Genomic DNA, 27,355 nt, shown 5'->3' with positions numbered 1-27,355 from the left:
GGATTTAGACCTGCACTGGAAATCAATCATTTTTTTACAATGAAGATCCAAATCCCATTGGTGTCCATCAGGCAGTACAGGCAGCTCTTATCTGAACATTGTTATTATAGAAGGCTCCTTGTCATTGGTTCCTCCAGGGGTTTCTCGGGGGTTCCTTGAGCCTGTGGCTGATGACCTCTCATCTGATGGGGCCCCCATAATCTCAGGGCCAAGGCCACTTGGCAGAACCAGCCACATGACACCAACGGGGTCTATTTAGCTGTCTGTAAGAGCGGCAATCTGTGATTCTGTACTTGCCAAATATGCTGCAGAAATCTCCCTCCACTGAGTCTGGCTGCAGCCATTTTAACTGTGGGCAGCTGAAGCTGCTGCCTGTTCACTTCCTGGATTTACACAGAGGCACACCTCCAGCTCTGCAGCTCTCATTGGCCCTCTTATTACTCACCCCCCCTCCCTTCCTGGAAAACTCTCAGGAGAGTGAGAGAGAGAGCTGTGCATGATGAAATAATCCTAGACTGATGAACAGACAAGAAACAGGAAGTGGGCTGTATAAGGGATTTACTGGCAGAAAAAAAAATGTTTTACTATCCAAAGTTAAAACAACAACAACAAGGGCAGAAGATTTAATAGATGGAAAGATGAAAAAATGACTGAAGGTCCGATTTATTTGGTTTTAGCAGAGGGTTCCCCAACATGTGAAAATTATTTCAAGGGTTCCTCTGTAGAAAAAAGCTGCTCTAGGCAATACGGCAGGGGTAGGCAATTTGGGGCCTACCCCTAGTTGCCTAGGCAGTACGGGGGTGCCTACAATAGGTGTTCTATGGGGTTGAGGTCAGGACTCTGTGCAGAACAGTCAAGTTCCTCCACCCCAAACTCGCTCAACCATGTCTTTATGGACCTTGCTTTGTGCACTGGTGTGCAGTCATGTTGGAACAGGAAGGGGCCATCCCCAAACTGTTCCCACAAAGTTGGGAGCATGAAATTGTCCAAAATGTCTTGGTATGCTGATGCCTTCACTGGAACCATGGGGCCAAGCCCAACCCCTGAAAAACAACCCCCACCAATGATTTGGACCAGTGCACAGAGCAAGGTCCATAAAGACATAGATGAGTGAGGTTTGGGGTGGAGGAACTTGACTGTCCTGACCTCAACCCAATAGAACACCTTTTGGATGAATTAGAGCGCAGACTACGAGCCAGGCCTTCTCATCCAACATCAGTGCCTGACCTCACAAATGCTCTTCTGGAAGAATGGTCAAACATTCCCATAGACACACTCCTAAACCTTGTGGACGGCCTTCCCAGAAGAGTTGACGCTGTTATAGCTGCAAAGGGTGGGCCAACTCAATACTGAACCCTACGGACTAAGACTAGGATGGCATTAAAGGTCATGTGTGTGTAAAGGCAGGCGTCCCAATACTTTTGGTAATATAGTGTGCACCTTTTCGTATACAGGTTAGTCAGCATAGATGTTAGGAGGGGGGAGCGGACATTTTTTAAGACTAGGTTGAGGATGGAATTCTACTTCAATGGGCTCAAAGTTTCCCATTGTCGGTGTAGTAGCAGTGCTCCATGTGGCCAGTAGAGGGCAGCACAGCCCAGGGCCGCACTCCCCCCCCCCCCCCCTCCCCCGCCTCTCGTCCTCTTTTCCATTTTCACGGTTCGGTGAGCTCGTCTCAGGGGTATCTTTTCAAATTGATTACAGACAACTTGCGCAGGATTTTGTGATGAACGCAGATGTCAGATGTGGTTCTTCTTCCGCTGGGGCCATCGCCGATCTGGAGGAGAGCGAGGACTGCGCCTACTTCAGCTCCTACGGGCACTTCTCCATCCACGAGGAGATGTTAAAGGTCAGCCAATAACACCGAGGGGGGGCCCGGGAGCAAGGCTGGTATTCCAGGAGGGTTCATCGCTACGCGGCGACGGCCGCACCGTGCGACTCCAAATAGCGAATGTCACACGTCGCACTTAGCAAGGCGACTTTCAGCCGCTGACGAGGCTGAGCTGTGCCAAAAAAAAAAGTTACTGTAAAGCAAAACTCCGATCTTGTGAAATAAAGCTCACAGTGTGGTGAAGGGCATTGGGACGAGGTAGATCCGGGCTGCCCCCGCTGAGTAATCTGCAGAGGAAAATCAGATCCTTCTAATTCAGTCTCTAAACCCGAAGCAACAATTAAAGATTTCAAATGAAAAGATATTGAATCACCAAAGTCTCACTCCAGCCCTTCCCTTGTTTTGGGGGGGGGGATAGAGTGGAGAAAGTTTGACATTTCTGTCATTGCTTTATTACTGGATAGGTCCCCCCTATAGGGACAATTTGCCTCACTTCCTGTTCCTGTGACAACCTATACAAGAAATGGGATGGGGGGATTTGGTTGTCACCAGAACAGGAAGTCAGGGACAGCAATAAAAACATTGATATTTGTAATAAGGAGTTTTTTCACCATCCCTGCACTGTGTTGCTTGGTCTGTACACCAGCTGTGCCCATTATGAGGGGTTCCCACCATCCCTGTGCTGAGTTCCCGGGTCTGTACACCCGCTGTGCCCATTATGAGAGGTTCCCACCATAACAGTCATTGAGAACTGGCCTCGCTCTGCTCCTGTTGAGCTGACATAGGTAGTTGGGGGGGGTCATAGTGTTAATTTTGTGATAGTGTTGGAATCAGAACAGTGAAATATAATGATGGGTGAATATTTTCATGTGATATAGCCCCTGTTGCGGTCCCGTTCCTGCATTTTCCACTCTCTGCACACGTTGCGGCAGATTTGACAGTTGACCTATGAAAAGGTGAGACCTTCCGGCATATCTCCGAATTCGCTGTGTATGGGACCCGGATCAGCCAGCACTCACCCACGCACGCGGATGACCTTTCTTACTTCGGTGACCTGCTTTTTCCAGGTTTGTGTTTTCAGACTTAACCACTTCCCATCCAATATATATATATATATATATATATATATATATGTGTGTATGTATGTGTGTATGTATGTGTATATATATATATATATATATATATATATATATATATATATATATATATATATATATACTGATGGGAAGTGTTTAATACCAGGATCATGGCTACAGCTGACACAGGGTGCCGTTTTTTTTTTCAGCTGTCATGTAAAAGTGATACGGGCAGCTGTAAAGCCACCTGATCACCCCGAAGGTCTCTCCTCCCGCCGCCACCCACTAAGGTTCCCGGGCTCTCCCATTCCTCCGGTGAGCCCAGGACCGCGGTAATCGCCTGAGACGGCTGCCCATGGAGGAGATGGAAGAACGTCCATTCACCAATCTCCTCTGTGAGGAATGAACCCGGAAGTGACGAGGTCCACATGCAACAGAAAAAAAAGCACTGCTTAAACGGGGGGTCCTGATCAGAAGTTAAGATTTTGGCGCACAGAGTGTCTTCCACTCACTCTTACTACAATTATTGAGAAGATAAGCAGATGGAAACCCAAATCATCCAAATGCGGGTGTGATAGCTAGAGGGTAAGAGCAGGTTAAAAAAGCTTACTCATTTTGGCCATAAGGCCTTAGTCATAGCCAATGACGAAGGTCTTCTGGCCGAAACGCGTAAGAGATTTTATCCTGTACTTAGCCTGTGGATGATTTGGGTTGCCGGTTGCTTATCTTCTCAACAGAAGCGACAAGGATTTCATCACTTCTGGTTGCAGAGCCATCATTTCCTGGCTGTAGCCGGGGAAGCAGCTAACCTAGTATGGTCTAGTGCTTGGTTAGCTGCTTCGATGGGCAGGGGAGACATCCGGGGTCTAATAGACTCCTGATGTCTCCATAAAGAGTACCTGTCACCTGCCCAAAGCTATCACATAGGGGACTTGTTCGCCTCCTTGTGATAGCAATGAAGTTAAAGTGGTTGTAAAGTAAGAACATTTTTTTTTCTTAATACATTATATGCATTAAGATAAAAAGCCTTCTGTGTGCAGCAGCCCCCCCCCCCAACACTTACCTGAGGTCCCTCTAGTTCCAGCGATGTAGGAATGTCTAAGCTGCCCAGGACTCCCCTCCTCATCGGCTGAGACAGCAGCGCGACGCCTTTGGCTCCCACTGCTGTCAGTCAGTTAGCCAATGACAACAGAAAGGGGGCGGGGCTGGACCTAAGCTCTGTATCTGAATGGATACGGGGAGCTGTGAATTGGCTCGGGTGCCCCCATTGCAAGCTGCTTGCTGTGGGGGTGTCCAACAGGAGGGAGGGGCCAGGAGCACCAGCCAGGGACCCGAGAAGAGGAGGATCCAGGCTGCACTGTGACAAATCCACTGCACAGAGGAGGTGAGTATAACGTGTTTGTTTGTTTAAATTTATTTAAAAAAATAGATTTTACAATCACTTAAATCACTAAAAAAAAAAAATAAAGTGTAAAAAATTGTAAATTAAATATATAAAAATAATAAAAACGCCCCCATCCGGCGCATACATACAAATGCAGTTGCGCACATATGTAAGCCGTGAATGTCGGAGATCTAAAAGGACCAAAACTGGTCTAGCAGCAGCAAAACACTGGAGCAAAAGGCGCTTCGTAGAGGAGGACCTAAATACTCTCCCAGCAGCCAGCATCAGGTGAAAACTGATTACTGGGAACTGCTAGGAGACACCCGCTGGTGGACACTGGAACTGCAACCCCCCACTCTGGAAAGCACAGTGCCATCAGCAGATGATTTAGGTCTTGGCAGAAGGTGTATCTGAATTTAAAGAGGAAAAATATACAGTATTATATAAAATATATAATATATTTGTAAGTGCCTGCCATCATCCTAGGTGACTTTAACATTCCAATCAATGTTAATACTGCTGCCACTTCTAAACTACTCAACCTAGCCTCCTCTTTTAACCTAACACAATGGACACAAACCACCACTCACTCCAACGGCAACACTTTTCACCTTGTATTCTCCCATCGCTGCACTCCCTGCAAGCTCCCTAACACCCCCTTTCCTCTCTCTGATCACAACCTTATCCGTTTCACACTCTCCTTGTCTCCTACATCCCATGCTGCCAACCCACAAACCACTACCCGCAGGAACCTTCGCAACCTCAAACCTTCCCTTCTTCACTCTGCTCCTGATGACCTTTATGACAAAATCGCACCCCTGTCCTGCCCAGACCTAACCACTTCCATCTACAACACTACATTGTCATCCCCCCTAGATATACTTGCTCCTCTTTCTACAGGCAGAACCATGCCCCATCTGCCACAACCCTGGCAAACGGACAACACCAGAAGTCTTAAGAGACACAGCCGTGCTCTTGAGCGAGCATGGCGTACAACGAAATCCCTGCAAGACTTTACCCTCTACGAATCTGCCCTTCTCAAATACAACTCCTGCCTCCACACTGCTAAACAAACCTACTACAACACTCTCATCAAAACCCTCTCATCCAAACCTCGTCAACTCTTTTTCTACCCTTAATTCCTTACTTCACCCACCAACTTGCTTACCGCTCAACAGATTGCCACCCATTTTAATTGCAAAATCGACACAATTCGCAAGGAGATATCCAGCATTCAAACTCCTCCCCTACCCAACACATCGGGTCCAACACCACACTCAATTCTCTCCTCCTTTTGCCCAGTTACCACAGAAGAAGTTGATAAACTCCTCTCCATGACCCACCTCACTACCTGTCCCCTGGACCCTGTCCCCTCTCAATTACTGTGACCACCTTCCCACTCTATCCTCAACTCCCTAACCCACATCTTCAACCTCTTCCTCTCCTCCGGCACCTTTCCTTCCCCGCTCAAACATGCACTGGTTACCCCCATACTCAAAAAACCCTCACTAGACCCCACCTGTTTGAATAACTTAAGACCCATCTCCCTTCTCCCGTTTGCCTCCAAGCTCATCGAACGCCTTGTCCATGACCGAATGAGTCTCTACCTCACGGACAGCAACCTTCTCGACCCCCTACAGTCTGGCTTCAGCCCACAACATTCTACTGACACTGCCCTACTAAAACTCACCAATGACCTAGTAACTGCCAAAACCAATGGGCACTACTCCATACTCATACTTTTAGACCTCTCTGCTGCCTTTGACACAGTTGACCACCTGCTTCTCCTCAGCAAACTACACTCCCTTGGCCTCCGTGATTCAGCTTTATCCTGGTTCTCCTCCTACCTATCTTAGCGCACTTTCAGTGTCACTTACAACTCCATCTCCTCCGCTCCCCTTCCTCTTTCTGTTGGGGTACCCCAAGGCTCCATCCTTGGGCCCCTCCTATTCTCGCTCTATACCTCTTCCCTGGGCCAGTTGATAACTTCCATGGCTTCCAATACCACCTCTATGCCGATGACACCCAGATCTATCTCTCCACTCCTCAACTCCCCCCCCTCGATCTCCTCACGGATCTCAAACTTACTGAATGACATATCGGTATGGATGTCACACCACTTCCTCAAACTTAATCTTTCTAAAACTGAGCTTGTTATATTTCCTCTTTCACGGTCCCCCTCCTGTGACTTCACCATTAATATCAACAACACAACCATTGGTCCCTCCACACATGCCAGGGTGCTGGGTGTAATCCTTGACTCTGACCTCTGCTTCAGCTCCCACATCCAATCACTGGCTAAATCCTGCCGCCTTAACCTCCGCAACATCTCCAGAATTCGACCCTTCCTGACTAATGACACCACAAAGCAACTTATTCACTCCTTGATTATTTCCCACCTCGACTACTACAACTCTCTCCTTAATGGCCTACCCTTAAGCAGGCTATCCCCCCTTCAGTCTATTATGAATGCTGCTGCTAGACTAATGCACCTCACTAATCGATCCGTGACTGCTGCTCCTCTCTGCCAATCCCTTCACCGGCTTCCCCTACCCCACCGTATAAAATTCAAAATGCTAACCATAACATACAAGGCTTTCACAACATCGCCCCCATCTACATCACCAACCTCATCTGCAGATATCGCCCAAATCATCCCCTCCGCTCCTCCCAGGACCTCCTGCTCTCTAGCTCCCTTGTTACCTCCTCCCATGCTCGCCTTCAGGACTTCTCCAGAGCCTCTCCCATCCTCTGGAATTCCCTACCCCAGTATGTCAGATCAGCCCCTACCCTGTCCACCTTTTAGGAGATCCCTGAAAACTCATTTATTCAGGGAAGACTATCCCACACCCATCTAACAACTGTCCCCGAGCCACCCCCATCAAATCATTCCCCACATCTATTATCTTTTGTACCACCACCCCCTCCTTTAGAATGTAAGCTCTACGAGCCGGGCCCTCCTGTCCCTTTTGTATTGAGCTGTACTGTAATTGTAATTGTAATTGTGTTTTCCCCCCCTCTACATTGTAAAGCGCTGCGTAAACTGTTGGCGCTATATAAATCGTGTATAATAATAATAATAATTCAGCCTACCAAACCTTTTGGTGTGGTGGCTGCATATTTTTTTTTTTTTATATTTTTCTTCACCTACAACTTTGGGGGTGCACAGAGGCTGCTTGTGTAATTTAGGCATGACACCCCTTTGTAGGAAGTCATTGTCATCTCAGTCCAGGAAGTAGATGGTGACCCTGGATGCCTGAACAAAGGTGGCACCATCCTCCTGGAGTGGAAAGCAGGTGACGGCCTTGTCGGGGGGGGGGGGTGTACTCTCTGTGAGAGGTAATAAATACCTGGAAGTGTTACACTGGCACATTACTGGGCATGCTGCATATATCCAATGACAGGTCCAATTTACCTGTCACAATGCCCTATGAAATCGCACATTAGGATTTTCAGTTTATACTTTTCCCGGTTTTCCAAGCCGAGGGGTTTCCTTTCTCCATCACCTGTTAAGATGCTTTCACTAAAGGAGCGCGATTTGCTGATGCCAATAAAAAGTCAAAAAGATTGCAGCGTTAATCGAGAAAGGCGCCGGAGCGGAGAATATCCGTCTCTTTCCCTCCAGTGCCGGGGTCTCAGCCTTGAACAGTCAATTAAAATATTGCGGTTCAGCTCTCAATCATTTGACCTCTGAAACTCCGGCTGAATCTGATGGCCAAAGAGAGATTTGTGGATTCCTCTGGAATGGCGTTCCGCGGGGCGGCGCTGCGGTCAGAGACGGAACGTGTTTTCGGGTTGGGGTGACCACATCGAAACATTTCAAGTGTGTTTACGTCTGAAAATTAGAAAAATTTACATTGGAACGTTCCATGAATGACTATGCGGGAAGACTTCCCCTTTCAGTAGATGTAAACCCGAACTGGACAAATGGATGGAGACCAAGAACAGAGCGAACGTGCTGCATGCACTGCAGATATCTTTTAAATGCCTTAGGAAAAAAAAATTATATATATATACAGTGGGGACGGAAAGTATTCAGACCCCCTTAAATTTTTCACTCTTTGTTATATTGCAGCCATTTGCTGAAATCATTTAAGTTCATTTTTTCCCTCATTAATGTACACACAACACCCCATATTGACAGAAAAACACAGAATTGTTGACATTTTTGCAGATTTATTAAAAACAAAAAACTGAAATATCACATGGTCCTAAGTATTCAGACCCTTTGCTGTGACACTCATATATATAACTCAGGTGCTGTCCATTTCTTCTGATCATCCTTGAGATGGTTCTACACCTTCATTTGAGTCCAGCTGTGTTTGATTATACTGATTGGACTTGATTAGGAAAGCCACACACCTGTCTATATAAGACCTTACAGCTCACAGTGCATGTCAGAGCAAATGAGAATCATGAGGTCAAAGGAACTGCCTGAAGAGCTCAGAGACAGAATTGTGGCAAGGCACAGATCTGGCCAAGGTTACAAAAAAAAAAAAATTTCTGCTGCACTTAAGGTTCCTAAGAGCACAGTGGCCTCCATAATCCTTAAATGGAAGACGTTTGGGATGACCAGAACCCTTCCTAGAGCTGGTTGTCCGGCCAAACTGAGCTATCGGGGGAGAAGAGCCTTGGTGAGAGAGGTAAAGAAGAACCCAAAGATCACTGTGGCTGAGCTCCAGAGATGCAATCGGGAGATGGGAGAAAGTTGTAGAAAGTCAACCATCACTGCAGCCCTCCACCAGTCGGAGCTTTATGGCATAGTGGTCCGACGGAAGCCTCTCCTCAGTGCAAGACACATGAAAGCCCGCGTGGAGTTTGCTAAAAAACACCTGAAGGACTCCAAGATGATGAGAAATAAGATTCTCTGGTCTGATGAGACCAAGATAGAACTTTGTTGGCTTTAATTCGAAGCGGTATGTGTGGAGAAAACCAGGAACTGCTCATCACCTGTCCAATACAGTCCCAACAGTGAAGCATGGTGGTGGCAGCATCATGCTGTGGGGGTGTTTTTCAGCTGCAGGGACAGGGCGACTGGTTTCAATCGAGGGAAAGATGAATGCGGCCAAGTACAGGGATATCCTGGATGAAAACCTTCTCCAGAGTACTCAGGACTGGGCCGAAGGTTTACCTTCCAACAAGACAATGACCCTAAGCACACAGCTAAAATAATGGAGTGGCTTCACAACAACTCCGTGACTGTTCTTGAATGGTCCAGCCAGAGCCCTGACTTAAACCCAATTGAGCATCTCTGGAGAGACCTAAAAATGGCTCCACCAACGTTTACCATCCAACCTGACAGAACTGGAGAGGATCTGCAAGGAGGAATGGCAGAGGATCTCCAAATCCAGGTGTGAAAAACTTGTTGCATCTTTCCCAAAAAGACTCATGGCTGTATTAGATGAAAAGGGGCCTTCTACTAAATACTGAGCAAAGGGTCTGAATACTTAGGACCGTATGATATTTCAGTTTTTCTTTTTTTATAAATCTGCAAAAATGTCAACAATTCTGTGTTTTTCTGTCAATATGGGGTGCTGTGTGTACATTAATGAGGAAAAAAATGAACTTAAATGATTTTAGCAAATGGCTGCAATATAACAAAGAGTGAAAAATTGAAGGGGGGTCTGAATACTTTCCGTCCCCACTGTGTGTGTATATATACACACAGTATCTCACAAAAGTAAGTACACCCCTCACATTTATGTAAATCTTTTCTTCTATCTTTTCATGTGACAACACTGAAGAAATGACACTTGTCTACAATGTAAAGTAGTGAGTGTACAGCTTGTATAACAGTGTAAATTTTCTGTCCCCTCAAAATAACTCAACACACAGCCATTAATGTCTAAACCGCTGGCAACAAAAGTGAGTACACCCCTAAGTGAAAATGTCCAAATTGGGCCCAAAGTGTCAATATTTTGTGTGGCCACCATTATTTTCCAGCACTGCCTTAACCCTCTTGGGCATGGAGGTCACCAGAGCTTCACAGGTTGTCACTGGAGTCCTCTTCCACTCCTCCATGACGACATCACGGAGCTGGTGGATGTTAGAGACCTTGCGCTCCTCCACCTTCCGTTTGAGGATGTCCCGCAGATGATCAATAGGGTTTAGGTCTGAAGACATGCTTGGCCAGTCCATCACCTTTACCCTCAGCTTCTTTAGCAAGGCAGTGGTTGTCTTGGAGGTGTTTGGGGTGGTTACCATGTTGGAATACTGCCCTGCGGTCCAGTCTCGGAAGGGAGGGGATCATGCTCTGCTTCAGTATATCACAGTACATGTTGGCATTCATGGTTCCCTCAATGATCTGTAGCTCCCCAGTGCCGGCAGCCCTCATGCAGCCCCAGACCATGACACTCCCACCACCATGCTTGACTGTTTACAACATATTTAAATTGTAAATTACTGAACCACTTGCTGACTTCTGTACATATATAAACGACCCGTCAGCTAGGGGTAATATGATCTATGCTGATTTCAAAGATTTATTTAACAACGTAGCAGATTCTGACTTTTTGTCTGTTCTGAAGAAATAGCTGTTTGTGTCACTATGCCCCGTCCTGTGCAGACTGATTCAGGAATGGAAGGGCCTGGTTCATTATAATCACCTGGTGCACTCCCAGTGTTTTGCTGGGAAAAGTTGCAGTGTCTGCACCCCTTTAGTATTTAACCCTTGGGGAGTAATCTCACCCAGACTGCAAGTCCTGTTGTAGAGGGTTTATAAAATCTAACTTGTATCTTACATAGTTACATAGGTTGAAAAAAGACACAAGTCTGTCCATCTGGCTCAACCAATCATAGTGCAGACTTCTGGGAAAATCGGTGAGCCAATCACACAAGCAGGAAATTGTTTCTGAGCGTGTCCTGTACCCCAATGGGGGCATTACATACACTCCAGGTTTCCCCATTACATTTTTTGGGGGGGGGGAATTACAGCAGCTGCACATTAAGCCCTCATGCACACAGGCTGTTAAAAAAACGTTATGAAAACGCCAGTATCTTTGCAGTGATTTTTTTTAACTTTTTTCAGCTTTTTTCAGTGTTTTTGCAATAGCGTTTTTTAGCGTTTTTGAGCGTTTTTCCGCGTTAGCGTTTTTGAGCGTTTTTTTTTTTTTTCAAAATTTTTTTTTTTTTTTTTTTTTTTCAATGGATCAAAAACGCTAAAAAACATTGGTGAATGACGTTTTTGAGCGTTTTTGAGCGTTAGAGCATTTTTACAGCTGAAAAACGTCTTTCAGAACCCACTGGTCCTGGGTTTTTTTTACAGCTTAAAAACGCCTATGCCACTTGCAGCTCAAAAACGCCTAGGTGGGCATGAAGCCATAGACTAACATAGACAGGCCTTTTTAAGCTGCAAAAAAAGCTCAAAAAAGCAGCTGTAAAAACGTCCGTGTGCATGAGGACTAAAAATAAACTTTTTTTTTTTTTTTTTTTTAATTTTCACCTTTTTCATTTCTCATAACAATAAACTACAATATGACACGTAGCAATTGTATATGCTATATCATTTTATATTGTTTTCTTATTTGTTGTATTTTTTTTTTTTTCGGCCCTGAATGCGGAGTTCTCCTTTAAGCTGCCTCTACACGGCCATAGCGCTGCAGCCATTGTGCGCCCGGCGTCGCTCCGTCCTCAGCACAGCGACAACCCTGTAAAACAAACACGTTTACATTTTATTTAGTCAGATCATGAGAGACAAATCTCAGCGACATAAAAAAAAAAAAAAAGAAAATGATTTCTTGGAAGAAACGATCGCTGACGTTGGCTTGTCATTGTAATTGATCACCGTTGCAGTCGTTCACGCTCGAGATAACAAACCCAATTTGCATTGTATTAGCTGTAATTACTGCTACTGATCACTTAGCGAGCGGCGGAGAACCCTGACGATGATGCGGCGGGAGACAGCTGCGTTCGAAGGTGTTTGAAATTCTTTTGCGGTTGTAACTGGGCGTAATTGGGGGGGAAGGGGGGATTGGTTCTCCGAACGAAGACAATCGTGAGATCCCCGAAAAAATTTAAAATTATGAAAAATTATGCCAGCAGGTCCATTCTATGTTTTCTTTTCAAACCTTAAAAAAAAAAAAAAAAAAGTAGATTCCATTAACCCTTTCTCTGCCAGAGCCATTTTTTTTTTTTTTTTTTTTTTTTGGATAATACCCTACCCTACCGCCCCAATTCTAAAATTTCTCTCCTACATGTAAAAATCCATATTTTTTATGCTAGATATATATATATATATATATATATATATATATATATATATATTTTATAATAATATTATTATTATTATTACTATTATATATATATTTTTTTTTTTAGCAGAGGCCCTACAGAATAAAGTGGTGTGTTTTTGCTTTTTTTTTAATGTCACATCGTATTTGCGCAGCGTTTTTTTTCAAACGCAAATTTTTGTGAAAAAATTAAATTTCATGAATCTAAGTGCACGCAAACACAATATAATACCCATTTTTTTTGGTAAAATATCAAAGATGATGTTACGCTGAGTAAATAGATAACTAACTTGTCACGCTTTAAAATTGCGTAAGTTTGTGGAAAGGTCACAAACGTCGGTACCTAAAAATCTCCATAGGCGACGCTTTAAAAAACCTTTACAGGTTACCAGTTTACCAGTTTAGAGTTACAGAGGAGGTCTGGTGATAGAATTATTGCTCTTGCTATCGCGTTTGTGGCGATCCATGTGTGGTGCCAACACTGTTTAAATATGCGTGTTGGACCTACGTAATCGTTCGCCTTTGCACGCAAGTACTGGGGATGCTTTACATTTTTTTTAAATTCTTTTTTATTTATTTTACCATGTCTCATTTCATTTTTTTTAGTTTTTGGTCACTTTTATTTCTATCACAAGGAATGTACACATCCCTTGAGATAAGAATAAGCAGTGACAGGTCCTCTTTACCGAGAGATCTATTAGACCCCAGATGTCTCCTCTGCCCTTAGAAGCGTCTGATCAAACCCACATTGGTATGATCAGATCTTTTCCCAATTTAAACATGGTTCTGTTTACATTCAGGAAACTGGAAGTGACTAAATACTTGTAGCTTCTGGTTTCTAAAACCATAGAGGTGATCGGGACACTCCAGTCCCCATTCAGCTCTATGGTAAGCTGGCAATAGCCCTGGCTTCAGTCTTGGGCTCCTTGATCGGATTGGAGAGCCCCGGGAAGTCACTGGAGAGTGGCAACAGAAAGGGGTGGGACATCGCCCTCCTGCCGCTTGTAAAAGCAATCCAGCGGCTATCTAGGCACTAGGATTGCTTTTAATTTACAGAGCATCGCTGCAAAAAAAAAAAAAAAAAAAAAAAAGAAGGGGGCGGAGAGCTGAAGGTACACTCTGCAGAGCTCAGTGAGAGCTGATTGAAAGGAAGAGACACACCCCCCTTCACACAGGAACAGAGCTGAGGCTGTCAATCACAGGCTGTGTGCTGGAGCTCCCTCCCCTGTCACCATTTATCTCTTGGTGTCAGGAAAACTTGTCAGAAGTGACTCATGCTGATAGCAAAGGAAGGAGGCAGCAGACAGAAATGACACTTAGTGCTCTGGATTGGGACAAGTACACACTATGGAGGGCTATGCTTTGTTCATAATTCATGTCTGAGGTTTACAACCACTTTAAGAATCCTGAAAACGATAATCTTTTTAATTAAAGTGGACCTGTCAGGGACTTTGCACGTCTGTCGGAAAGCATTTTTGGCTTGTTAAAATGTACATAAACGGTACTTAGTTGCCTGGCTTCCTCTAACCTAATACTTCAGGGATGGGAGCACCCATTACTTCATGAGACATGGACGGGAGCCTCCAAAACTCTAGGGTGGGTGGGAGCACCCAACACCCCAGGTTATATGGAAGCCCCCAACACTCCAGGTTATGCTGGAGCCCCCAACACCCCAGGGTGGACAAAAACACCCAACACCCCAGGGTAGATGGGAGCTCCCCCCAATACCCCAGGGTGGCTCAAGTCTTTAGACTGGTAGGAAAGTCTAATTGCTGCTGTCCTTGAAAGGTTACCGTTCTCCTATAGCCGAAAAATAATTTGGGTACAACATCTGATGAAAAGCTCTCTATTTAAGGAGCCCCCGATCCTTCCTTCTGTCTAGGGTGGACAGGAGCCCCCAAAACTTCAGAGTGGGCAGGAGCCCTGAGCTCCTTAGAGCAGACTGGATCCCTCAACAGCCCAGGTTAGTGGGAGAGAACAATACCCTAGGGTGGGTGAGAGCACTGACACTTCTGGCTGGGTAGGAGAGTCCAACACCACAGTGTGAATAATACCCAGGTTATGTGGGAGTCCCCAAAACCACAGGGTGGGTAGGAGCCCCCAACACCCCAGGATGGGCAGGAGACCGCAACTGCCCAGGGTAGGGAGGCAGCCCCCAACACTTTTGGCTGGGTGGGAGAGTCCAATACTACAGGCTGGATGGGAGCCCCCAACACCCCAGGTTATGAGGCTGTCCCTGACACCCCACGTTAAAAGAAAGCCCCCAACACTCCAGGGTGGACGGGAGCCCTCAACAGCCCAGGGTAGATGGGAGCGCCCAACACCCTAGGGTGAGTGAGAGCCCCCAACACTTCTGGCTCGGTAGGAGAGTCCAACAATGCAGGGTGGATGGGAGCACCCAACAGCCCAGGGTATGAGTCAGCCCACAATACTCCAGGTTATGCGGTTGCCCCCAAGATCCAAGGGTGGGCAGAAGCCCCTAACACTCCAGGGTGGATGTGAGTCCCCAACAACTCAGGGTGGGCAGGAGCCCCCAACACTTGGCAGTGTAGGTGAGTCCAACACTACAGGGTGGATGGGAGCACCCAACAACCTAGGGTATGAGGCAGCCCACAACACTCCAGGTTATGAGGGAGCTCCCAACACTCCAGGGTGGGCGGGAGCTCCCAACACTCCAGGGTGGGCGGGAGCTCCCAACACTCCAGGGTGGGCGGGAGCTCCCAACACTCCAGGGTGGGCGGGAGCTCCCAACACTCCAGGGTGGGCGGGAGCTCCCAACACTCCAGGGTGGGCGGGAGCTCCCAACACTCTAGGGTGGGCGGGAGCTCCCAACACTCCATGGTGGGCGGGAGCTCCCAACACTCCATGGTGGGCGGGAGCTCCCAACACTCCAGGGTGGGTGGGAGCTCCCAACACCCTAGGGTGGGTGAGAGCCCCCAACACTTCTGGCTGGGTAGGAGATTCCAACACTACAGGGTGGATAGGAGTCCCCAACACCCCAGGTTATGAGGCAGCCCCCAACACCCTAGGTTATGAGGCAGCCCACAATACCCCAGGTTATGAGGGAGCTCCCAACACTTCAGGGTTGGCTGGAGCCCCCAACACTCCAGGGTGGACGGGAATCCCCAACAGCTCAGGGTGGGCAGGAGCCCCCAACACTTTAGGTTATGAGGCAGCCCACAATACCCCAGGTTATGAGGGAGCTCCCAACACTTCAGGGTGGGCGGAAGCTCCCAACACTCCAGGGTGGAAGGGCGCTCAGGATGGGCAGGAGCCCCCAACACTTGGCTGGGTAGGAGAGTCCAACACTACAGGGTGGATGAGAGCTCCCAACACCTCAGGTTATGAGGCAGCCCACAATACCCCAGGTTATGAGGGAGCTCCCAACACTCCAGGGTGGGCGGGAGCTCCCAACACTCCAGGGTGGGCGGGAGCCCTCAACAGCCCAGGGTAGATGGAAACGCCCAACACCCTAGGGTGGGTGAGAGCTCCCAACACTTCTGGCTGGGTAGGAGAGTCCAACACTACAGGGTGAATGGGAGTCCCCAACACCCCAGGTTATGAGGCAGCCCCCAACAACCTAGGTTATGAGCCAGCCCCACAACACCCCAGGTTATTAGACAGCCCACAATACTCCAGGTTATGAGGGAGCTCCCAACACTTCAGGGTGGGCGGGAGCTCCCAACACTCCAGGATGGACGGGAGTCCCCAACACTTGGCTGGGTAGGAGAGTCCAACAATACAGGGTGGATGGGAGCCCACAATACCCTAGTTATGAGGGAACCCCAACACTCCAGGGTGGACGGGAGCTCAGGGTGGGCAGGAGCCCCCAACACCCCAGGTTATGAGGGAGCCCCCAAGACTCCAGGGTGGGCGGGAGCTCCCAACACTCAATAGCCCTCAACAGCCCAGGGTAGATGGGAACGCCAAACACCCTAGGGTGGGTGAGAGCCCCCAACATTTCTGGCTGGGTAGAAGAGTCCAACACTACAGGGTGGATGGGAGTCCCCAACACCCCGGGTTATGAGGCAGCCCCCAACACCCCAGTGGGGCTCAAGTCTACAAACTGTCCGGAAAGGTCTTATTGCTGCAGTCCTTGAGAGGTCACTATTCTCCACCTATATTTGAAATATCACTTGGGTACAACATTATCAGATGAGGAGACACCGGTCTGCCTTCATTATTGGTCAGAAACGGCGGCAGATCCTGGCTCTTACTGGAGAGGATGTTGTCTATGGGGTCCTAATCTGAGCGAATGTTGTTTGCAATGATCCATTGAAGATCAGTTGGGGAAATATCTGCTTCCCCTCATTGTACGATTCAAGACCTGGGATCTGCATGGAGGGGGGTGGGGGATGGGTGTGCAGTACAATTCAAGAGCCTGCGCCTTCTCCAGCCTAAAATGGCCGATAATAACGAAGACTGAGCCAGGCAGTTAAATAATTGTCACCGGTCTCTGATTTCCGGACATTCGCTCTTTTCATCGATCTTTGGCGTTTGCGCCTCTTTAATGACCCAATGATCACTCTCCCGTCCTCGCTGATATCATCTATACAATGTAATTGAATTTTTTTTTCTTTTTTCCCCTCCGTAGGACGCAGTCCGCACAGAGAGCTACAGGAACTTCATCTACCGGAATGGGGACGTCTTCAAGGACAAGGTGGGAGCATCGCTGTGCAGCATCTGACATGTCAGGGGGGAGGGGAGGGTCACATGACGGAGCGCGGGGGACACGGGGTCATTTAAAAGAAGCAGTTTTATTCCTGAGGATTTCATTTTTTCCCGTGTGGTGGAGCGCAGATAACGCCAAAGCAGGTTTATACTTTTTTTATTTATGGATGGGGGAGGGGGGAGCGTCCTGCGGCAGGACGATAAAACGTTCCTGTGAATCTGTCGCAGATTCGGGAAGATGGCGGCGGGTTCCGTACTCCTCCTCCTCCTCCCGGGGGGAAGATGTGATTACAATGTTACTATTTGTCTTTGTTGATGGATCTGCTGAGCAGCGTCAGTTCTCGTTATATTTATTGTATAATTATCTGTGGCGGGAAAAGTTCACCGTAACCAGAAGACGCGTGCGGTTCGTATCGTTCCGAACTGAAATTGGGAAAATTTTTTCGTATGTATCCGAAATTCCAAATTACAATAGTAACGAATTTTAAATGAATCCGAAATAACGAAACAAAATTTTGGGCGAAATTCGAATTCAAATAGTTTTTAGAATTTTCGAAGAGAATAAGATAGAATAGAAAATAAAGGAATAGAATAGAAAATAATAGAATAGCATATAATAGCGTAAAAAGAACAGAATAAAATAGAATAAAAAATAATAGAATTGAAAATAGTAGAATCGAAGATAAAAGAATAGAATATAATAGAGTAAAATAGAACTAAATAGAATAAAAAATAAAAAAAACTGAATAAAATAGAATAGAAAATAAAGGAATAGAATAGAAAATAAAAGAATAGAATATAATAGAGTAAAACGGAACTAAATAGAATACAAAATGAAAAACTGAATAAAATAGAATGGAAAATAAAGGAATAGAAAAGAATAGAATATGATAGAGTAAAACGGAACAAAATAGAATAAAAAAAAAAAAAACAGAATAAAATAGAATAGAAAATAAAGGAATAGAATAGGAAATGATAGAATAGAATATAATAGAGTAAAACAGAACAAAATAGAATAAAAATAAAAGAACAGAATAAAATAGAATCGAAAATAAAAGAATAGAATATAATAGAGTAAAACAGAACAAAAAAGAATAAAAAATAAAAGAACAGAATAAAATAGAATAGAAAATAATAGCATTGAAAATAAAAGAATAGAATATAATAGAGTAAAACAGAACTAAATAGAATAAAAAATAAAATAAAACAGAATAAAATAGAATAGAAAATAAAGGAATAGAATAGAAAATAAAAGAATATAATATAATAGAGTAAAACGGAACTAAATAGAATAAAAAATAAAAAACTGAATAAAATAGAATAGAAAATAAAGGAATAGAATAGAAAAGAATAGAATATGATGGAGTAAAACAGAACAAAATAGAATAAAAAATAAAAGAACAGAATAAAATAGAATAGAAAATAAAGGAATAGAATAAAATAGAATATAACCACCTTCCGAAATTCAAATGCGAATAAAATAGAAAAGAATAGAACAGAGCATAAAAGAATACAACAGAAAATAAAAGAATAGAGTAGAAAAAAAAAACAATAGAATGGAATAGAAAGAATATAACCATCTTCCAAAGTTCAAATTTCGAATAGAATAAATTTTGTTTTCAAATGGAATTCGATTTGAATAAACTTCAAATGCCATTCGCATTAAATTCAATTCGAATTTTCCAAATTAGCTCAAATTAAGTTCAATTTGACCAAATATGGATAATTTGAGTTGACCAGTAGATATGCGCGGTTTGTTTAGTTCCGAATTGAAATTCGGACAAATTTCGGGTGAAATTCAAACAGTTTTCAAATTTCCGATGAGAATAAAAGAGTAGAAAATAAAGGAATAGAATAGAAAAGAATATAATAGCACAGAAAATAAAAGAATAGAATAAAAAATAGAATATAACCATCTTCTTAAATGCAAATTTCATATAGAATAAATTTGAATAGAATAGAAATGAATAGAATACAAAAAAGAGTAGAACAAAATAGAATATAACCTTCTTCCAAACTTCAAATTCAAAAAGAATAGAAAAGAATAGAACAGGAAAAACAATAGAATGAAATAGAAAACATAACCATCTTCCAAAATTCAAATTTCGAATAGAATAAATTTGATTTCAAATGCAATGCAATTAAAATGCCATTCGAATTGAATTTGATTCGCATTCACATGAAATGTAAATTCGAATCGATTAGAATTTTCCGCTAGCGGGAGGGTGACAACGCAGAAGCACAGATAGGAGCCGGGGACAGAGCGTTGTCACCCTATAACAGGAAATGCCTGAACAAGGACCTTGGTGGCGGGATGCCCGGGTATTATTTTTAATGAAAGCTGCAGATTTAAAAATAATATAAATGATCATCAACCACGTGCCGACCTCCTAACTGTAAATGTCGGTCATGACTGCTACATACCGGGGTTATGTCTGCACCCAGCTGCCATAAAACCCCCAACTCCCCCCCAGTATTTATTTTTTTTCTGCAGGCGGTCACCTTTCATATAAAAGTGGCGGATTGGCCACAAGATCACTTTTAACCACTTGCTTACTGGGCACTTAAACCCCCCCTCCTGCCCAGACCAATTTTCAGCTTTCAGCGCTGTCACACTTTGAGTGACGAATGCGCGGTCATACAACACTGTACACATAGGACATTTTTATTATTTTTTCCCCACAAATAGAGATTTCTTTTGGTGGTATTTAATCACAGCTGTAATTTTTTTGTTTCTTTAGCAAAAAAAAAAAAAAAAATGAACATTTTGAAAAAAAAAAATCAGGTTTCATAGTTTGTTATAAAAATTGTGCAAACAGGTAATTTTTCTCCTTCATTGATATGCGCTGATGAGGCAGCACTGGTGGGCACTGATAGGCACAGATAAGGCGGCACTGATAGGCACAGATAAGGCTGCACTGATGGGAACAGATAAGGCAGCACTGATGGGGACAGATAAGGCAGCACTGATGGGAACAGATAAGGCGGCACTGATGGGAACAGATAAGGCGGTACTGATGGGCACAGATAAGGCGGTACTGATGGGCACAGATAAGGCGGTACTGATGGGCACAGATAAGGCGGTACTGATGGGCACAGATAAGGCGGTACTGATGGGCACAGATAAGGCGGTACTGATGGGGACAGATAAGGCGGTACTGGTGGGAACAGATAAGGCGGAATTGATGGGAACAGGTAAGGCGGTACTGATGGGGACAGATAAGGCGGGACTGATGGGAACAGATAAGGCAGAATTGATGGGAACAGGTAAGGCGGTACTGATGGGGACAGATAAGGCGGCATTGATGGGAACAGATAAGGCGGCACTGATGGGCACAGATAAGGCGGTACTGATGGGCACAGATAAGGCGGTACTGATGGGCACAGATAAGGCGGTACTGATGGGCACAGATAAGGCAGTACTGATGGGGACAGATAAGGCGGCACTGATGGGAACAGATAAGGCGGCACTGATGGGAACAGATAAGGCGCAATTGATGGGAACAGATAAGGCGGCACTGATGGGAACAGATAAGGCGGCACTGATGGGAACAGATAAGGCGGAATTGATGGGAACAGATAAGGCGGAATTGATGGGAACAGATAAGGCGGCATTGATGGGAACAGATAAGGCGGAATTGATGGGAACAGATAAGGCGGTACTGATGGAGACAGATAAGGCGGTACTGATGGAGACAGATAAGGCGGCACTGATGGGAACAGATAAGGCGGCACTGATGGGAACAGATAAGGCGGCACTGATGGGAAAAGATAAGGCGGAATTGATGGGAACAGATAAGGCGGAATTGATGGGAACAGATAAGGCGGTACTGATGGAGACAGATAAGGCGGCACTGATGGGAACAGATAAGGTGGCACTGATAGGCACAGATAAGGCGGCACTGATGGGGACAGATAAGGCGGCACTGATGGGGACAGATAAGGCGGCACTGATGGGAACAGATAAGGCGGCACTGATGGGCACAGATAAGGTGGTACTGATGGGCACAGATAAGGCGGTACTGATGGGCACAGATAAGGCGGTACTGATGGGCACAGATAAGGCGGTACTGATGGGGACAGATAAGGTGGTACTGATGGGAACAGATAAGGCGGAATTGATGGGAACAGGTAAGGCGGTACTGATGGGGACAGATAAGGTGGGACTGATGGGAACAGATAAGGCGGAATTGATGGGAACAGGTAAGGCGGTACTGATGGGGACAGATAAGGCGGCATTGATGGGAACAGATAGGGCGGCACTGATGGGCACAGATAAGGTGGTACTGATGGGCACAGATAAGGCGGTACTGATGGGCACAGATAAGGCGGTACTGATGGGCACAGATAAGGCGGTACTGATGGGCACAGATAATACGGTACTGATGGGCACAGATAAGGCGGTACTGATGGGAACAGATAAGGCGGCACTGATGGGAACAGATAAGGCGGCACTGATGGGAACAGATAAGGCGGCACTGATGGGAACAGATAAGGCGGCACTGATGGGAACAGATAAGGCGGCACTGATGGGAACAGATAAGGCGGCACTGATGGGAACAGATAAGGCGGCACTGATGGGAACAGATAAGGCGGCACTGATGGGAACAGATAAGGTGGCACTGATGGGAACAGATTGCGCAAATACCGTGTGACATAAAATATTGTAACGCTCACCGTTTTATTCGTTTATATTTGTGGACTCCGATTTAACCGCTTGAAACTGCATGAAACACTTTTTTTTTTCCCCAAAAAAATAAGAGTTTGAAAAATTGCTGTGTAAATACCGTGCGAGATAAAATGTTGCAACGGCCGGTATTTTCTTCTCTAGGGTCTTTGCTAAAAAAAAAAGACATATAATATTTGGGGGTTTCTGTATGATTTTTACATGTAGGAGAGAAATGTCAGAATTGGCCTGGTAGGCAAGTGGTTAAACTTCTAAACAAAAAATATATATAAAAAAAAAAAAAAAAAATATTTTAGTGATTGGGTTTAGGTAAACACTATGATTTGTGTCTGATATCTGCCATGTAATTATGGGGTGATCATAAATCTTTGCACTCCCCCCCGCAGCGCTCTATCTCCTGATTTGGAGGGACGGTCGCTCAGGTCTGCGTTTTTGGCCGAGTCCGGCTCAGTGGTTACCGCGGTGTAAATAATGTTCACCCCCCCTCCTGTCCAAGGCATTCAGGCAGAGCTGCGGCCCGCCAAGGACCGGCTGTGCCGTCATCTGCTGCTGTGACACGAGGCTGAAGCCGCAGTCACTGTGCTGCAGTCCTCAATTACAGGAGAAGCGGGACACTGCGGCATTCCTCCACATGGCCGCCGGGTGGTGCGTACCGCCGCTTGCCTCATTAACCCTTCCTGTACCCGCTCCAGACTGGCACAGAGGGAAGCCAGGGCACGTTTTTTTTTGGGTTGTTGCCGTGTCGCACGTTTTTCCTGCAATGACGCCCCGTGAATTTTACTGCAGGAAATGCGTCTCCATAGAAATCTCACCCCGATCTGTCACATCTGGGGCTGACGATTAATGTGTCATTATAAAAGGTACAATTTATTCTTCTATCACCTCCTGTGGAGCAATTTATACATCTTTACTATTGACTCTTTATTTGCCAATAATTTGTCATTACTAAAGATAACACGTCATAAATATAATTTTTTTTTTGTTTTTGGTGTTTTTTTGACAAGCAAGGCTTTCTTTTCATGATATTGTCTTGCAACAGTGATTATTATTATTTTTTTTTTTTTGCAATTCTTTGACAATAAAATGCAACAAAACGCAATTTTTCTCCACTTGCCTACCGGGCACTTCCACCCCCTTCCTGCCCAGGCCGTTTTTCAGCTTTCAGTGCTGTTGCACTTTGAATGATAATTGCGCGGTCATACAACACTGTACCCAAATTTACATTTTTATCATTTTCTTCACACAAATAGAGCTTTCTTTTGGTGGTATTTAATCACTGCTGGGTTTTTTATTTTTTACTTAAAAAAAAAAAAAAAAAAGACCAAAAATGTTGAATTTTTTTTTTTTTACTTTAGTAAGTCTGTCAGTAAATATTTGTAACTAAGTAATTTTTCTCCTTCACTGATGTGCGCTGATGAGGCGGCACTGGTGGGCACTGATAGGCTGAACTGGTGGGCATTGATGAGGCGGCGCTGATGGGCACTGATAGGCTGAACTGGTGGGCATTGATGAGGCGGCACTGATGGGCACTGATAGGCTGAACTGGTGGGCATTGATGAGGTGGCACTGATGGGCACTGATAGGCTGAACTGGTGGGCATTAATGAGACGGCACTGATGGGCACTGATAGGCTGAACTGGTGGGCATTGATGAGGCGGCACTGGTGGGCACTGATAGGCTGAACTGGTGGGCATTAATGAGGTGGCGCTGATGGTTACTGATAGGTTGAACTGGTTAGCATTGATGAGGTGGCACTGATGAGGCGGCACTTATATGCCGCACTTAAAGGCACTGTTAGGTGGCACTGTTAGTTGGCACTGGTGGGCACTGATAGCAGGAACGAATAGGCAGTACTGATGGGCATTGATGGGTGGCACTAATGGGCTTTGATGGACAGCAGTGATGTGCATTTATGGGCAGCACTGATAGCCAGCACTGGTTGGTGGCACTTGTGGGCAGTGGTGGGCACTGATTGCTGATACTGATGGGCACTGATTCCCATTGGAGCGCTGGGTTGTGGAGGGGGTGGGAGCAGCCGGCGCAGGCTCTCAGCGGCCCAATGAGAGGCTGAGCTGGGTGCTCGTTTGGCTGTACTTCTGTGGATCACAGTTCTGCACTCCTTGTAATCAATGTTCAGCAGACAGGAGGCTGAAGTCTGCTGTCGGCTGACGTCACAGAGCCGGTTCAGGGTCAGGGAGGATCCGCCCTCATGCCCGGCTCAGCCTCCTATTGAGCCGCTGAGAGCCTGAGCCCTCCACAGCCCAGCGCTCCAGTGAGCGAGGAGGGGGCACAGCAGACAACGGCGACTGACATTCACCGGCTCTCTGCTCAGGAGCTCTGAGAACCGAGTGATCGGCGGTGTTTGATTGCTCAGTTCTCAGTGTTAGAGCTGGCTGGGCTCAGATGCAGCATCCACCTAGGTAAGTATAATATAAAAAACTATTCCCATACTTCTCTTTTAAAGTCACAGCTCTTTGAAAAGGTGACTGCGCTACTTTGGTGAGACTTTAGATGCAACTTTGGTCCAGAGAATGCAACGTTGGATCAAAGTCGCATCAAAAGTCGCATTAAAGTCGCACTGAAAATTCTGCGCTAAAAATGTGAATAGAGCCTGCAGGGGGTCTCAAACTGGCGGCCCTCTAGCTGTGGTGAAACTACAAGTCCCAGGAGGCGTTGCAAGGCTGACAGTTACAAGTATGACTCCCACAGGCCGAGGGCATGATGGGACTTGTACTTTCACAACAGCTGGAGGGCCGCCAGTTTGAGACCCTTGATGTAGAGTGTGGAAGGGTTGGATCCTCTGCTGGAACCCGCTGGGAGACTCGCCCCTCTCTATGTTGCCAAGACAGGAAGTGATGAGAAAATCCAACATTTTGAGTTGTCACCAGAGCAGGAATAATGAGGAAATCTTCCAGTGGGGGACACATGTTTCGGTTGCAACCACCTGGGGTGAGGATTCTTCTCACTTTGGGGAGATTTCCTTTTAATATCCTGTTGCATCTCCAGGACAGGAAGTGAAGGGGAATCTCATCAGCGTGGGGGGGGGAAAAAAAACACAAATAACCCCACCCATTCCTTCTCAAACCCAAAAACATTTTATTGTGGAAAATTTACTCTTTTTGACACAATTATTTATAAAATGTATTATGAATGTTCCTTAATGGCTCCAGAAGACGGATCGATCGGTAACATCGGACGTTTCTGTTGCAGGTGGTCCTGGATGTCGGATGCGGCACGGGGATCCTATCCATGTTCGCGGCGAAGGCCGGCGCCAAAAAAGTGATCGGTGTGGACCAATCGGAAATCCTCTACCAGGCCATGGACATTATCCGGTGAGTGATTGGTCAGAAGGTTCTTAGCCCCGCCTTTTTTAACCCCTTTGCGCTGACTGTATGCAAATTTTCCGTTCACGGCTTGAAAGGGGCATCACCCCGCTACCGTTTTTTCAGAGCCAGCGGTCAGCTTTTCTTTGCCGACCAGCCGCTGTCATTTTACTGCGCCAGGTCGGCACGATCCCATGAGCCGTCGTAGCTAAACGTCGGCTCGCGTAATCGGGACAGCAGGCGCCCACGCGCCCGCTGCACAGCAGGGGGTGCCGATGCTCATGGCCGACGGGTCGCGATGAACGCCGGCCACGAGCGATCGCCGGGCACGAAAGGCAGAACAGGGGCGTGTGTTTGTAAACACAAATTTCTGTTCTGTGAGGAGTGACAGATCGTGAGTTCCTATTGGCTAGGGACCACGATCTGTCATTCCTCTAGTCAGCCCCCTCCCCCCTACAGTTAGAAACACACACAGGGAACACATTTAACCCCTTGATCGCCCCCCTAGTGTTAACCCCTTCCCTGCCAGTGACATTTTTACAGTAATCAGTGCATTTTTTATAGCACCGATCGCTGTATAATTGTCAATGGTCCAAAAAAGTGTCCGATGTGTCCGCCATAATGTCGCCGTCCCGATAAAAATCGCAGATCATAGCGATTAATAGTAAAAAAATAAATAATAAAAATGCATAAATATATCCCCTATTTTGCAGACGCTATAACTTTTGTGCAAACCAGTCAATATACGCTTATTGCGATTTTTTTATTTTTTTTTATTATTTATTTTTTACCAAAAATATGTGGAAGAATACATATCGGCCTAAACTGAGAAAAAATGTGCTTTTTAAAAAATAAAAAAAAATGGGGATATTCATTATAGCAAAAAGCGCAAAATATTGTGTGCAATGTCGCACGACTGCGCAAGTGTCAGTTAAAGCGCCGCAGTACCGTATCGTAAAAAAATGGCCCGGTCATTCAGCAGCCAAATCTTCCGGGGCTGAAGTGGTTAATGATAACGCGGGATCCGGCTAAAAGCCGCTCGGTTGTTATCCTAAAGGAGCGGGAGGGGACCTCCCCCATCCCACCGGGAGACCCGAGCCACCATTCGGCGCGTCCGCCGGCTCGGCTGAGACCCGAACAAAGCCCGATTTGGGGTGGAGACAAGGCCAGTCCTCCTGCACAAGGAGAGAGAGCAGAGCTGTGGGAGGGACCCAGCAGGCTCCACCCACTACTGAAAACTACAGGAAGGGGCGGAGACAAGATCAGTCACCCTGCACAAGGAGATAGAGCAGAGCTGTGGGAGGGACCCAGCAGGCTCCACCCACCACAGGAAACTATGGGAGGGGGCGGAGACTTGATCAGTCACCCTGCACAAGGAGAGAGAGCAGAGTTGTGGGAGGGGCTCAGCAGGCTCCACCCACTACAGAAAACTACAGAAGGGGCGGAGACTTGACCAGTCACCCTGTAATCAGCAGGAAACCTGGCGATCGTTCAGAGATAGGCATGTAAACAAGGCAGATCGCCGTTCTGCTAGTAAGAAACACAGAGATCTTGTGTTTGTGCTAAGCAGAAACACGGATCTCTGTCTTCCTTCAGTTAAACCATCCCCCACACAGTTAGAAAGCACTCCAGGGAACACCTTTCACCCCTTCCCTGCCAGTGTCATTGGTACAGTGACAGTGCATATTTTTAGCACTGATCACTGTATTCGTGTTACTGATCCCCAAAATGTGTCACTTAGACCCTTTTCAAACTGAGGCACTTTTCAGGCCTTTTAGCGCTAGAAATAGCGCCTGTAGAGCGCCTGAAAACCGCCTCCCATTCACTTCAATGAGTGCTTTCACACTGCGGCAGTGCGCTTCCGGGACATTACAAAAAGTCGTGCAAGCAGCATCTTTGGGCAGCGATTCGGAAGCGCCGCAACATGGGAATTTTTTAACCGATTTTTTTTTTTGGGGGGGGGGGGGTTAAAAGCGCCCCACTAGCGGCTGAAAAGCGGCACTTAAACAGCGGTAAAGCGCCGCTAAAACGAGCGCCACTTTACCGCGAACGCACAGGCGGCCCCAGTGTTAAAGGGGTCTTGGTGTCAAATCTGTCTGCCACAATGTCGCAGTCCCGCTAAAAATCGCTGATTGCCGCCATTGCCAGTGAAATC

The 27,355-nt window shown here is 46.0% G+C and overlaps 1 protein-coding gene across 1 annotated transcript in view; it reads left to right on the top strand.

Moving 5' to 3' along the window:
* Positions 1 to 27,355, top strand: part of PRMT3 (protein arginine methyltransferase 3) — a 147,427-nt gene that overhangs the window by 19,771 nt on the left and 100,301 nt on the right. The window contains exons 7-9 of the mRNA XM_073604033.1: positions 1,705 to 1,849; positions 17,114 to 17,179; positions 25,088 to 25,209. Of these exons, the coding sequence (XP_073460134.1) occupies positions 1,705 to 1,849; positions 17,114 to 17,179; positions 25,088 to 25,209 (333 nt within the window). The remainder of the gene's footprint in view (positions 1 to 1,704; positions 1,850 to 17,113; positions 17,180 to 25,087; positions 25,210 to 27,355) is intronic.

Source organism: Aquarana catesbeiana, linkage group LG11 (assembly GCF_042186555.1).
Source record: "Aquarana catesbeiana isolate 2022-GZ linkage group LG11, ASM4218655v1, whole genome shotgun sequence".
In the NCBI taxonomy this organism is placed as follows: Eukaryota; Metazoa; Chordata; class Amphibia; order Anura; family Ranidae; genus Aquarana; species Aquarana catesbeiana.
This window is presented reverse-complemented; position numbering and strand designations above follow the sequence as displayed.